We start from the raw sequence: 13,831 nt of genomic DNA on the forward strand, positions 1-13,831 counted from the left end.
GGTTCGATCCCCGGCTCTGCTAGTCGATGTGTCCACTTAACCCCAAAGATTCATTGCTCCCGTGCCTGCGGTGATAGAACCTGAATTGTAAGATAAAAGCGTCTGCTAAATGACTGTAATGTAATTCAAACCGCTCTCATCATGGCGGCCACTTAGATACCTCAGTGAGGAAGCTTCTATGCAGAAAGGACTTTTCCACCGCAGCACAAACAATACAGAAAATAAAAACATGTCTGAAGATGGATTCGAGCTTCACCTCGGTAGTTTCTTGTCTACAATCAAGTTACACAAAAGGTGCGAGGCTTCCATACCAGATCACGAGGTAAACAAATAAACCCTTTGGGAGGGCTCGGGTGAAAATGAAAATGGATTTTGCCCTATCTGAATAACTGAGTGCACACGGTTGTTGTGGCCTCAGGTTAAATGTGATTCAGTGTGTTCTATGTTAGTCTGGACTGGGTCCGGCGGTTACCTTTTTGGAGGTGTACTTCTGCTTGGTGGTGTCGGCGCCCCGCAGCTTGTGCTCCACGCGGTCCCTGTTCTCCTGCTTTTTCACCTTATAGATCCTGACCAGCCAGTGCTCCGAGGTGAAGGCTTCCTCCAGGTGCTTCAGCTTTATGTCCTTGTTGCCGATCTCGGCATTGCGCGTCCGGTCGAAGCCCGGCGGCGTCCGGAAGTCCAGCTGAACAGAGACAAAGACCAGATGAAGTTGATTTTGTCTTTTGAGATCTATTATTGCGTCACTTCTAGAAGTATACGCTGCAGTGCAGATAGATACGCGTTAGCGACGGCGACGTACCTGCATTTCTCCAAAGCGGTAGTAAGACATTTTGTACATAAGGCAGTTGAGTAGCGTCGGGGAGCCAGCTTTGTCCACTCTGAACTCTCCCTGTGGTGTAAAGTAGTCGCTCTCCTGGAGTTGAGAGGCAACAGAGAGAGAGAAAAATAAGTGACCTCACACACACACACATTTTGATCTGTGATCTTTATTCGATTTCGCACCCAAACAACTCGGCCCACAGATCCTTGATTTCCCTCAGCACTTCCCTCCCTCAGAGGGGAGAGAGAGGATCAAACATTCATATGAATTCCACTTAGCAGGCATCCACCGTCTCTGCGATAAATATTTAACGGCTGCAGAGCGCTCTCTTTCTCCTACGTTACCCACTAAAAACAGAGTTACAGTCTGTGTGTCTGTGTGTGTGTGAGACGCCTCTCTCACCCTGATGTCCCTGGGATGCTCCCCCTCAGCGATGCGCACCATCCACAGGAACTTGTTGATGTCGTCGCCCGAGTAGCCGATCACCCCGCCGAAGATGATGAGGACGTAGTCGACGTCCAGCGACCTCATGATGTCATAGGCGGTGGTCTCGTTGGATGACATGGCTTTGCCCACCTGAGAGGGACACCAAGAACAACAAGGGTTTTACGAGGTCACGTATAAAACTAGGTGAATATTGAAAGGGCCACTCCGTTGATTTTACACGAGATCAGTGTAGTGAAGGTCTTAGAGCTTCACCCACATCAGTGACTAAGAGTCAGGATATCTCAGTACGTCTGCTTCTCTGAGAGCAGTAAGCAGCATTAAATCACTGGACATCCCACTGCAGTGATGCAGCGTTATGTCCACTTGGTGGTGCAATGCACTAAAGGCATACAATCAATCAACACTCTTGAGTTCCACCAAGTGCATGTAAAAATAGAAATAACACTCAGCCAGGAGCTGTCAAACTATGTAATCATGGAGCGAGACAAAGTCAACAGCGGTAAGAAAGCCTGTAATGGATTTGCATGTGGATCTTTGCCAAGTTATATCTCAATCAATCACACACTTGTTTCATTTGTTTACCGTTTTCAACAGCGTGACAAAAGTAGATCAAACAAGTTTGAGGAAGTTTGCACGAACCGTTGTTGATTTATGACCAAATTTGCCCCGGGCACAAGCACATGGTTGGAAATAGAATCGACCCCCTTATTGAGCGGTTAAAAACTGTTTAACACACGTGGCTCAACATCGTCATCAAATCTGTCCTGCGAGTTTCGCATTCATTCAATACTGGTCCGACTGAATGACATGTTTCAGGTCAACAATGTGAAATAACGATGTGACCATGTGGAAGGCGTCGGTCTTAGCGACGCGCCTACTCAGCTGAATCTGCACTTCCTCTCGGCTTAACACAGCTTTGAGTTTCAGCTCAATGTTTAGCTGTCTGGCACACACACTTACCGTTTTGTTTACCGTCTCATTTTGACATGAAAACAAATCATGTTCTCACAGGTTGAAACTGATCCTCCTGTGTGCCCCTTTAATCAAAGGTCATCATGAAAGAGATCAAATGTAAGCTTGTAGCATTAAAAAAGGCACAGCGGCTCTCACCAGCGCTATGTGACTGTTGTTCCACGTGTTGTTGTCCACCAGCGTGGTTCTGTTCGCCATGCCCGCTATCTGGTAGCCGTAGTCCCACCAGGACATCACTCTGACATGCTCGTCCGTGTTCTGCCTCAGCCAGTAGTAGGCCTCCCTGAAGTCGTCCAGGATGTTACGGGAGCTGGTGGAGTTATGGACGGGTAGGTAGAGGAGGGTAGATAGATCAGAATGAAGTGTGTTTGTACATTGGCGATATGATTTTACTGAAGTGAAACCGGTATCACTGTGCCTTAGAGGGTCAGTTCACCAAAATAACTAAAAATGCATTCACCCGATCTCTAATAGTACCTATCCAAGCAGGGAGTTTGTTTTGTGTGAAATTGTCTGATGATATCCATCTCTGAGATTTCTGCCACCACCCCAGCAATATGCAGACAGATCATTATATTCACTACATGATGCTACAGTGTTTCCTGTGATGTCTGTTGAGAGGAGTGTCTGTGTGGATCAGCTGTGACGGGAAGGTTTGCAAAAGATCAAGACAGACGGCTACAGCGTGAACAAAATAGTTTAAAGCAACAGGGAGAAAGATGCAGAACCATCTGTGCGGTACTGCAAGAGACGGTGTCTTCAGTAGATAGTATGAATAGTGATGAGAACACGGTGCGAGGGTTACTGGGAACACAGCTTCTGGAAAGATGCGACTGTTGAATTTTACAATGTCACTTCTTCATTGCTGTGAGAGTAAACAAAAACACCACGGAAATAGAGTGAAGGCAGAAATGATTTAATATCTCCAAACCTAAATATCTACAGTATTATTCTCACCCGTCGTTGTTGTATGACGCCAGGACCACACTGGGGCTGGAGTAGGCGTTGCTGGTGACCCAGGTGCAGTGGACGGCAAACATCATGAGCAGCATCAGCATCAGCATGGTGACTATGGACTTGATGTTGGGGCCCAGGCCCTCCTCGGCCTTCTCCTGCTCTGACACATGTTTGCGCACCTTACCGGCCTGCGGAGCAAAGCACACGCCCACGGGACACCATGTGTAAAGGTTACTTAAACACTTAAGACGGGGGGCTCTGTGGAAATGAGCCGAGGACACAGCAGATGATAATAATTGTCAGACTGCTGTAGCTGTTATATGGCGTCCAGGTAAAACCAATGACTGTATATAAGAAGTGGGCGTAGTCATCTTGACGTCACCCATTGGCTTGTGAACTGCCGTTTAGAAGCTTCGAGTTTGACAGTGTGGCCGTCGCCATCTTTTTTTTTTTTTTTTTTTTGCAACTAGTGAGCGGAAGTGACCACATTAGGACTGAGGAGGAGTGACATAGACACCGTATACGGCTCTGCTAGTGACCGGTCAATAGATATCCTGAGATACCAAAGAGCATCAGGTAGTGGAACAACCAAAGCAAAACAACAACAACATCTTTCAGCAGCATGTCTTCCTCTGTAACACGAACATCAATCTACAGTACGGCAACGCATTCAAACAACAGGACATGGCACGCGTTCCGGTGGAGGCCGACCTTGTCGTAGAGGTTGCCGGCGTTCTTCCTGTCGTCCTCGTCGCTGCTGTCCTCGACGGGCGGGCTCTGCCTCTTCATGTCGTCTCCAAGGTAGTGCTCGAAGACGCTGGAGAAGGCCACCGCCGACAGCATGCACACCACCGGGGTCAGAGTCAGCATCAGGCGCACCATCACGCCGGCAAAATAAACGGCGCTGATGGCATACAGGGCCACTGGTGCGAGGAAAAAGCAGAGAGAGAGAGAGACTAGGATGTTACGAACCAAGCTCTTGGAGAGTTTGACCTCATTTTAAATACAACTTGACTTATTCAATTTACTTTCATTTAATGCTGTCGAGTCGTATTACGGGTACACTGACTCCCTGCTCGGCTGTCTGGCAGCAACCTAAAATTCATGCATGCCTTTTCCCCGTGTATGCCGCCACTTCGGGTCGATCTCAGTAGCATGTGGAAGCAGGCTCAAAGCAGAAAATGTACCAGCAGAGAGAAGAGTACACCTAATCAGAACTCTGACCCAGATGGGTTGGAGTTGCTGCTCAAATAGCTGCTGCTCGTTATTCCATGCTCATACGCTCCATTTAAACTGTTTCAGGAAATCATTGTGATTTTCCAACAACTTCTACTTTTTGTCACAACTCAACTGAACGACTTTTTGAGGGCAATATAGATACTAAAAGTGGAACATTTTCATAAAATAAAAATAAACAGCTCAAACAATACACACAAATGCGGCCTTTTAACTTTTTTTTTAAAATATGCTAAAATAAATGATATAAGATGTGCTGTTATAAAGCACATATCCCGTTATAAGGGACAGCCTTAACCAGGGGACTAGTGTGATGAAGCCTGAGAACTGGACTCTCTCCACTGCCTGATGTTTAACACACACTTATTTCATAACCACAGCAATCAATGTATGTTGTCACGTTGTTATTTTACCAGCTGTTCATATTAACTTTGATATTATGTTGGGATCAAGATTATTGAACACGTGCTAATATCCAGAGTGAGGGATGGAGCATCTAGCAGGTCAGCAGGTTAGTCCAGTCCTTTGTTAGCAGTCATTAAAACGACAGCCTGGCATGTTGCTAAAGCCGTAGACTGTACTTAAGAAGTGGACGTAGTCATTGTGACGTCACCCATTGGGTTGTGGACTGCCGGCGATTTCGCCGACGCAATATTTTTTTTGCAACCAGTGAACGGAAGTTACCATATTTGGAATAAGTTCCATCTGCTGTACGGTTTGCAAGGCCAAGAATGAACTTCCATGATCAAATATAAAATATACAGCAATGTTATTAAAGTAAGATTTACAACGTTACAATGTCACTGTTATTGATAGTGATGGTACTCTAAAGTTTATTGTCTCCATCTCCACCACAATAACTCCATCAAACACTCAACTAATGACGCCTTATACATCACTCCTCCAATGCTGCGTCACAGTCTGATTGTATGTAAAGGACTCGGCTCTTACCGAAGACGCGCTCGTCGTTGATGTTCTTAATGCAGAACCAGAGGCCTGCTGGGAAGGTGCAGACGAGGATGTGAAGGTCGAAGAAGAAGGACACCCAGGTGGTGGGCTGGTGCTCAGAGACGGATGCTATGATGGGTATGTGGATCTTAGCATAGCTGTGGATGACGTGGAAGACAGACAAAAGTCAGACGCCATAGAAAGAGTACGGTAAAGGTCTTTATAACGACAGTATTGCTGTGTGAATGTATCGTTAGTGTAAAACAACCCTTATCTTTAAGATAAATAATATAATGTTGGTTGTATTCCACTCTCTCTAAAATGAACCCCTCTCATTGAAAGTGGGAGAGGAATGTAGTTTGGCCGATGCCCGTTATCTTGGGTCCGATTATCACCTCATTACGTTTACTGCACTGCAGCAACTCCCTTTAAAAACAAATACTCTGGCGTGTGCACCCAACACACAGATATACGCTCACATGCACTCAGTGAGAGTTTTAGGGTTTTACAGCTGATGCTGCAGTCGGACTTTTCTGTAAGGGAATGGGAGAACGGAGCATTTTACAAGAATCTAGTTCATTATGTTATGACGGGGCTGACGGACTCCGTGACCATGAGAATATTTAGTGCAGTCCTCTTGGTGTACTTGGTATGCATTTGATTCGTCTTTAAAACAATTAAAGGTAGAAATAGGTCACAGCTTTCTAAATCATTATCCCGAGCATGTGTTTATTAAACGGGTGGACTAAGTCAAAAGTTGGACTTAAGTTGGAATAAATCAACCAGTAGACAAGCTGGAAAAAATCTTTGAAGAAACTCACTCCCACCTCCTGTCTCGTACAGTTCAACAGATTTATAAGCAAACGTGCTACCGTGCACGATTCAAATCTAATTATCATCAGTTCTGCTCTAAGGCTCTGTGTCCAGTGCAGAGCTACAAGACATCAGCTGGGAGGACTTACCCAGTGTCCCAGAGGGAGTAGAAGCGCCCACTCCACGGAGCGATGTACCCTGAGGGTGAAACACACACACACAGAAACCATACGGTTAGAATACACTCACAGTCCATCTAAACAAGCAGGCGTCTAACCGGCCCACACACACAGCGGTCTGTGTACATTCCTCCTGCATGTATCGATCACATGGCGACTCTCTAACGCACGTGATGAGCCGTAATGAACTCTCTCCGGCGGCCGACCTGCTGTCAGCGTGGCTCGGTGTGTGCAATGATGAATCACCACTAGCAGGTGGTCGTATAACACACACGGATAATACATGTATGATGTTGGCTTCTTAAAAGGATAAGCCTGCTGATGTTCTTACTGTCAGCACACTGTGTGTGTTTGTGTGTGTGTATCAAAGAATGATACATCTTCCTCTGTGACATGGGGCTCCTTTGTTGTCCGCATACTATTAAAAACACATCAGTGAGCCACACTGTTGCACTGGCCGACATGCTCCTTCATTACCATGAACACACACTGTAGTCTCTCGACTCAATCTCGCATACATCATCCTGCTGCCTGAAATATTCATTAATCCACCGCTGAAAATAGTCCCCAGAAATACACTTATTCAACAACCGCAGGATAACTTATGATAAAAAAAACAAAACTACAGTGCCCAGGTGTTTAGGTATTGATTGTAGCTCATCAGTATAATGCAGGCCTATTACTGTATCTCTATAAAAAGAGCTTTTTTATGAATGGTTCAACGTCTGTTTAAAACATTAACTCTCAACCAACTGCACAATCAGAACAACTGTTACTGTTAATATGCAACCCCTCAGTCTTAGTCTGACACGCCATTCTTTTAACCCTTCACTCGGTTTTAAAAGAACTCCGTCTGTGTGCATGTGCGTGTACTTCACATATCTCGAGAGCCGTTCGTCCGAGCACGAGGACGTGCACTGTCCGAATTTGGTGCACGCAACGCGTTCAATAATAATAGACTTTGAATAAACGAGCAAACAGCCTCCGTGCAGCAGCAGCGGACTGCTCTGGTTTTGTCAAAGTCGGCGACAAATATGCCCGTCTGGAAATGATTTGTGTGTTTAGTGTATTTCACTGGTGTTTTCTGACCACGAGTAGCCAAACTTGGGTTTGTGACGCAACAATGTCACGGCAGGTGTGCTGCTCAGGAACCAATGGGCCAAGCATCCGAACAGGCACGTTTTGGACGGGGACTGCACCTGTATGTAAAACGCTATGTAAACAGGCGACTCGAGCAGTTGTTTTTGAAGTAGGACCAGTCAATGCAAAAGAATCAAACCAACAATATGATGTACAACACAGAGTAAAGCTGTTGTGTACACAGCTTTGTTTCTTTCTTCCCTTTGCAACAAACTGAAAATGTAAATCCATATTAGTCATTACGTTTGCGCGGCACATTCTCAGACTCCATTGAACGTGGAACCGGGGGACCAGTCAGCTTTACTGTGAGCACAGCAACGGTGTGGTGTGCAGATCCAGCTCTGTATCGAGAACCGCTGGACGGAGCGAAATAGGAAAAAGCAAAAACTGGGGTTGCTTCACTTTCTGGGAGACGACGTGAACCGACCTGTGTACGTCAGATAGATGACGGAGAGGAACACCACTCCAGCAGCCAGAGACACTCCCAGGAAGAACAGGGTCTGGAACTCCTGCTTGGTCAGTCTGTCCTTCAGGTACTGCAGGAAGGCGTAGACCTGAAGCAGCACAAACACCCCTGCAGAGACACGGCACAAAGACGACTTGAAATATAATCATGGTACAAGCAGTCAATATAGTTATCAGTTATCTATCAGAGCCCTTTTCAGCATGCTTCTCATTTGAACCCATTAGGTTTCATAAAGAAATGAGTATTAACAACAATAGATGTCTCGGTATTGTGCATGTCTGCATGATTTAAGGCTTCTCTGCTGGCAATATCTGAGTCGGCACTTTGACTTTATGTCTACTTCACTATCATTGTCCTCCACAGCAACACTGGCACTGTCAAGCTGCCGTGGGCACTGATGTAATGAGAATGAACGGTCCAGGATTAACTCATCATCATCACAAACTCATTGCATTTATGGATTGATATGGATATCTATACGAGCTCCACTGGACAATTTAAAAAAAGCATTGCTACTAGAAGGGACAGGTTCACGTCTTAAAACAACACCGACATGCCCGTGTGTGCATTGAAAGGGTTTTTGGATGCTGGAAATGTTCCTCCTGTCCACTCTGGCCATACTATACTTTCATGTGTGAGAGTGGTACAGGTTATAAGTAGCTTTTGCACTCGGCTCCATAAATTAAGATTTAGTCCATAGGCCTGCAGTAAAACACAAATCATTGGCACTTTCCACCCAGACCACAGGTTACTGACCTGCTGCGGCCATGTGTTCACTGGTCCTGATTGGCTGAAAGCCTACGAAGGGGATCTGCATGGACAAGACCAGGCCGATGATGTAGAAGGTGCTGTAGGCTGGAGGGAGAAAGAAGCAGTTAAAGAGAAGCCACCACTTACTTATGGGACCGTCCCGAGCCGAGCCTAAAGATCGACCATCCGAGGCATCGAGCCTATGTTTTTATGTCAGGTGGGTTTTTTTTTCCATGAAGCTTTCGTGTACAGCAACGCAACGTCAAAAGTTGCTTTCTAAAATTCTCTGTGAGAAATGAATTCTTCTAAATACTCCCAAAAGGCACTGCACAACAGTAATATGTTTCTGCAGAGCATGTATTGCCTCAAATTCACTCAGGCATATGAGTGAGTGAGTGAATGAATTTATATATACACATATACACATACATATATACATACACACATATATAGACAGACAGACAGACAGACAGACACACACACACTACAAAAGATGAAATAAGGAAGAGAACAATGCACACATGCAGTGTCAGTGATTCTAGGACCCCTCCCCCCATACACAACCTCACAAATTCCTTGATGCAGTACACACGGAGCAAAATGCATTCTGAGCCTAAATCGTGACCGTCTAAGAGCCGACTTCAGACTTCAAACGTCAGAGTTCAAACGATTTGCACACTTTATAGTTAGCAGCACAACCAGATAACGGGCTCGCTGCGACACCTGAAAACTGTTTCAAAGGAGGAAGACAAAGACGGCTCCAGTAACAAAGGCCTCCAGACAAGCACAGCCACTGACATAACAAGGTTAGTTGTCTCGGACGAGCTGCAGAGTCGTATTACAGGCAAGAGACGTACATAAATAGAACATTGCTATATTTTTATTGACTCTGACCACCTGTGTGTCTACACGCTGCACTTACGGTGTTCATAACAACTTGAAGCAGTCTGTAGGTCTGCACTGCTTCGTTAAAGGGGTCTTATCAAGCTCATTTACGGGTTCCTACTAGAACATGTTCACATGCTTTAATGACTATTAACCCTACGGTCTGTCTGAATATACCTCTACTCACTCTGGTCTGAAACGCTCCGTTTTAGCGCCTTTCTCTTTAAGACCCCCTCCCGGGAAAGCCCAGTGTGCTCCGATTGGCTTACGAGAAAAATATGTCACATCCACTAAATGGAAGAGGTATCACTCTTTTGGAGTTGTTCATAAGATATGGTCCTCTGGGGATTAATCCTTACCCATCTATTCCTTTAGCGGTCTCTAAACTGCTGCAGCTGCAAAGATAAAGACAATAAGGCTTTGGTTGCTGGGTCCTCCTCGACGCTCCACAATCAGAGCAGAGGCGTCAAAAGCTGTTTTACACGCGCTGAATATTCAACCATGTAAAACAACGGGTCTACTTCAAATTTGCGCTCTAGACGCTTTCAGTGCTTTTGGGCCTCAAGCTGATTTTTTTCTTAAATTTGACGGTGAATTGCTGTTACAGGTTACCTTTAAATAACTAATGTGTTAAAGCAGAACATTAAAGGCAATTATCAATCCACGTTGAGCCACGGGATGGAGGATGTGTTCGTCACTCTGAAATAAGAGCAAGACTCCGCTCTTTGCTGTTCATCCGTAGCTGGGCTTTAGATAAACTCACTGAAGAGAATCGTGTGTGGAGGAAAATAAATAAATAAAAAATCCTCCCCAATTTTTGTCTGGGCATAGAACCAAACCTCAATTCTCTTCACAAGTAGACGTGATTATTATTGGTGCTACACCAGAAGGTGGATGTCTTTGTGCTTGTTGAAAACAGCCTGCTGTTCTGTTGGAACGACACAGACTTTCAAGCGATATTGATCTCATTGCCTTGACACGTGTGGAGGGAACAGAGGGTGGGAAATATTTATCTCAAATATTCTGCTCACCAACCAGACCCCGCAGTCCTTCAGAAAGAATTCAGCCCCACAGAGCAGACCGGTTTTTACATTTAAAAGCAGCAGATCCAAGGTTCCTCTGTTTCTGACTCAATCACTTATTTCCTTCCATTATTTTCCATTATTTCATTATTAGGGCTGTTGGAGCGGGTTAGGGTTGGAAAAGGATGACACTGTGTCAGATAGATTTGCAGTGGCAGCGAGTATTGTAATTGGTCGAGGTGGAGCCGATTCAAACTATCATCATGTTTTAGAAACCTTTCATTGGTTTTATGGGTAAATCTTTTTCTGAAAAATAAGCAACCTATAGTTGGCCAATCTTGTCCCTCTGAATTGTAGTGAATTAAATATGAATTATTTTTAAGCACAGTACTTGAGTGGATGTACTTGGTTACATTTCACCGGTACTTTAGACATTTCTTCTGCTCTGAATGAACACTTCAGCTCCGTGACTCTGTGAGAACATAACAGGCATTTTCTTTGGGAAGGCCACTTAGATATTGCTGCAGCTGATCAAGGAGTTGCAGCTGAAATCTCTGTAAAGCGTTTTACAATGTTTTACAAATGTGTAGTTTCATAGTTGAGGACTAGTTTCAGCCACACATTGGGTTGTAAAAATCACAGTACTTTTTTTTTTCTATAAAACTGTTACCCTAGCTCCCCAAAGCAGCTGATGGTCATTCACCTTCTGGCTACTCCACTTTGATTTGTAGGTAAAAAGTTAAAGATGCCTAAAACCTGGCATAATCCAGAACTGGTCATGTGTGTAATTTAAGCAGTTACTTCAAGTTACTGTGAGGAATCCGGCCTATGCCGTATGGCCAGTAGCTTTGAGGATGTCTACATGTTCGGTTACATCCAAACTACACTTAACAAAAATAAAATAATAACCACTCATCAGATCTAATCTAATTCTTTTTCTCCTGCTACTGCCAGCCCGAGTCACCCTGTTAAAGTGTCCCAGCAGGCGGCACATGGCACCTGTGATCTTGACGCTGAACGATGCGACGACCCGAGCTGGTGCCGGGAACCAGCAGCCGAGCTGAGGCCCATTAGAGAGCAGACGTATCCATCAGAGGAGTTTCTATTCCATGTTTTCTATGCTGCTGGTGAGATAATGAAATTCCAGTTGGATTTCATTACGGTATTTGTGCTCTATTAGACGGGGGAAGATTGAGCAAGAGAGGGCCGTTGTGTGACAGCGGGTCACGGACCGGACTCCGGATCACAGGCCGAGGTATGCATCACGGAGAGCGGTGAGCCATTACAACTTTGAACTAACTCAATTACTGTGTCGCTATAGGCAGAGTGCGCTGTGCTGGTCTTCAGAAAGGAGGCAGGGGGAGAGATGGGAAAAGTCGTCTCGATGCTAAATTATTCATTTCGCCAATAATCCTATTTGAGGACGAAGAATCCACGGGGTCGCCCGTCTCACCTCCCTCGCTCGACTTCCTCCTCTGTACCGAAGTTCTAGCAGTCCTTTGCTTCCACATCTCACAGCTTTCTTGCCAACCTCACCTCGCCCGGTTGTGGACTTTTTACTGCCTCGATGCGTCGTTATTTCCACGTTATTATGATCTGGTACAGCACGTGTGCGGTTATCGTTTTGGATCTGAAACAATAGTTTGGTGTTGCAGCATCAGTGGGGAGCGGTGAGCCCTGGGCCAGGACTACATTTGTGATCGGTGAAGGCGAGTTCAGAGTGTGCGACGAGGCAAGCTCTTTGAAGGAAATACAGCTTTAATCTTTTTTTTGCTTCCCGCATTTCCGTCTCTCCATCGCTCTTACTTCTATCCCTTCACCTCTCTTTTCCTCCCCTGGGCGGTTTGTGTAAACCTGACTCATTACAAACACATCGGCGGCTGGTATATTGACATTCATTACCAGTAAGTGTATGTACAGTGCATACATGACAAAGAATAACAAGCTACTCTGTTGTCAGTGCACCCTGCATGACGGTGTGTATTTTTCTCTGCACGCACAGTGTGTGTGTGTGGTTGTGTGTGTGTGTGTGTGTGGAGCTGCTGCCCTTTAAGTTGGCTGTTTATCCTGGATGTGCTACACTGAATGTCAAATGAGCAGAATTGTTGTCCCCCCCCCCCCTCAAGTCTTCTGTTTATGTCCTTGAATTCATGTCCATATAAAAGGTGTGTGTGTGTGTGTGTGTGTGCACTGCATCTCACCTATGTAGACCCTCCAACTGAAGCGCTGCATAAGAAGCAGGACAAATACATGAAGGGGAATAAGGTTGATGATGAACACATAACCGCCCCAAGCCGACACCTGTGGGACAAAGAAAACGAGAGCATTTTCAAGTTAGCTGGATCTACAGCAACAGTTGTCTTTAATGAACGGGTGTAACAATTTGTAATATATGGTATGCACCAGGAGGCTCTGGTTCTGAGGAGGGAAGCCAGTGCGATAGTGTCTCAAAATTAGCATCGTCTCTAGTGGCCATCAGGGGGCGACTCCTCTAATTGTATAGAAGTCTATGATAAAATGACTCTACTTCTCTCTTGATTTATTCCCTCAGTAAACATTGTAAACATGAGTTTATGGTCTCAATCTCTAGTTTCAAGTCTTCTTCAATACAGCATGATGTTCATTTAGTAAACTATCGTCCATTTAGACTCAAACAGACCATAAAGACGAGTATGCTTTTGGGCGCGGCTACCTTGCAACAGCATTAATCCAACGTTCAAATATTATCACTTCTGTTCACGCCACAAACCATTGTGTGACGTCGCGAAGACTATGTCCCCTTCTTCTATACACAGTCTAGGGCATGCACACACAAGCAAACGCTCACCTGACAAAAGTCACGCACACAGTTAGTTTACTGCGTCTTGTCATAATGGGATTATGATCTCTGCTGAATCCGTGCGGTGCTTTCAGCCACAGTACATAATCAGTATTATGCCCGGCCCACGAGTCCCTGTGGGCTGGGAACTGAAGGGTGGCTGTGTTCCCTCTCTTATTCACAACAACACGCACACACTTCTATAATGAGACGAGTTGCAACAAGGAGGCTGCAAAGCCGCACAGCCGACCCGAGAGCTGTGAAATCATTATGTGCTACAGCGTTAAGACTGCTATTCACATTATATTGTCAGTCCCCAGTCCCTCAAAGGCACACACACACACACACACACACACACACACACACACACACACACAC

General features: G+C 45.3%; 1 protein-coding gene across 1 annotated transcript in view; it reads right to left on the reverse strand.

The window, feature by feature from the left end:
* Positions 1–13,831, reverse strand: part of LOC116395052 (dolichyl-diphosphooligosaccharide--protein glycosyltransferase subunit STT3B-like) — a 49,777-nt gene that overhangs the window by 3,144 nt on the left and 32,802 nt on the right. Inside the window, exons 5-15 of the mRNA XM_031868567.1 lie at positions 12,837–12,936; positions 8,735–8,833; positions 7,940–8,086; positions 6,343–6,391; positions 5,384–5,538; positions 3,908–4,119; positions 3,197–3,384; positions 2,378–2,549; positions 1,223–1,396; positions 800–913; positions 473–682 (exon numbers count right to left, since the gene is read on the reverse strand). Coding sequence (XP_031724427.1) covers positions 473–682; positions 800–913; positions 1,223–1,396; positions 2,378–2,549; positions 3,197–3,384; positions 3,908–4,119; positions 5,384–5,538; positions 6,343–6,391; positions 7,940–8,086; positions 8,735–8,833; positions 12,837–12,936 — 1,620 coding nt within the window. The remainder of the gene's footprint in view (positions 1–472; positions 683–799; positions 914–1,222; positions 1,397–2,377; positions 2,550–3,196; positions 3,385–3,907; positions 4,120–5,383; positions 5,539–6,342; positions 6,392–7,939; positions 8,087–8,734; positions 8,834–12,836; positions 12,937–13,831) is intronic.

Source organism: Anarrhichthys ocellatus, unplaced genomic scaffold (genome assembly GCF_004355925.1).
Source record: "Anarrhichthys ocellatus isolate YVR2014 unplaced genomic scaffold, GSC_Weel_1.0 scaffold43, whole genome shotgun sequence".
Classification (NCBI taxonomy): domain Eukaryota; kingdom Metazoa; phylum Chordata; class Actinopteri; order Perciformes; family Anarhichadidae; genus Anarrhichthys; species Anarrhichthys ocellatus.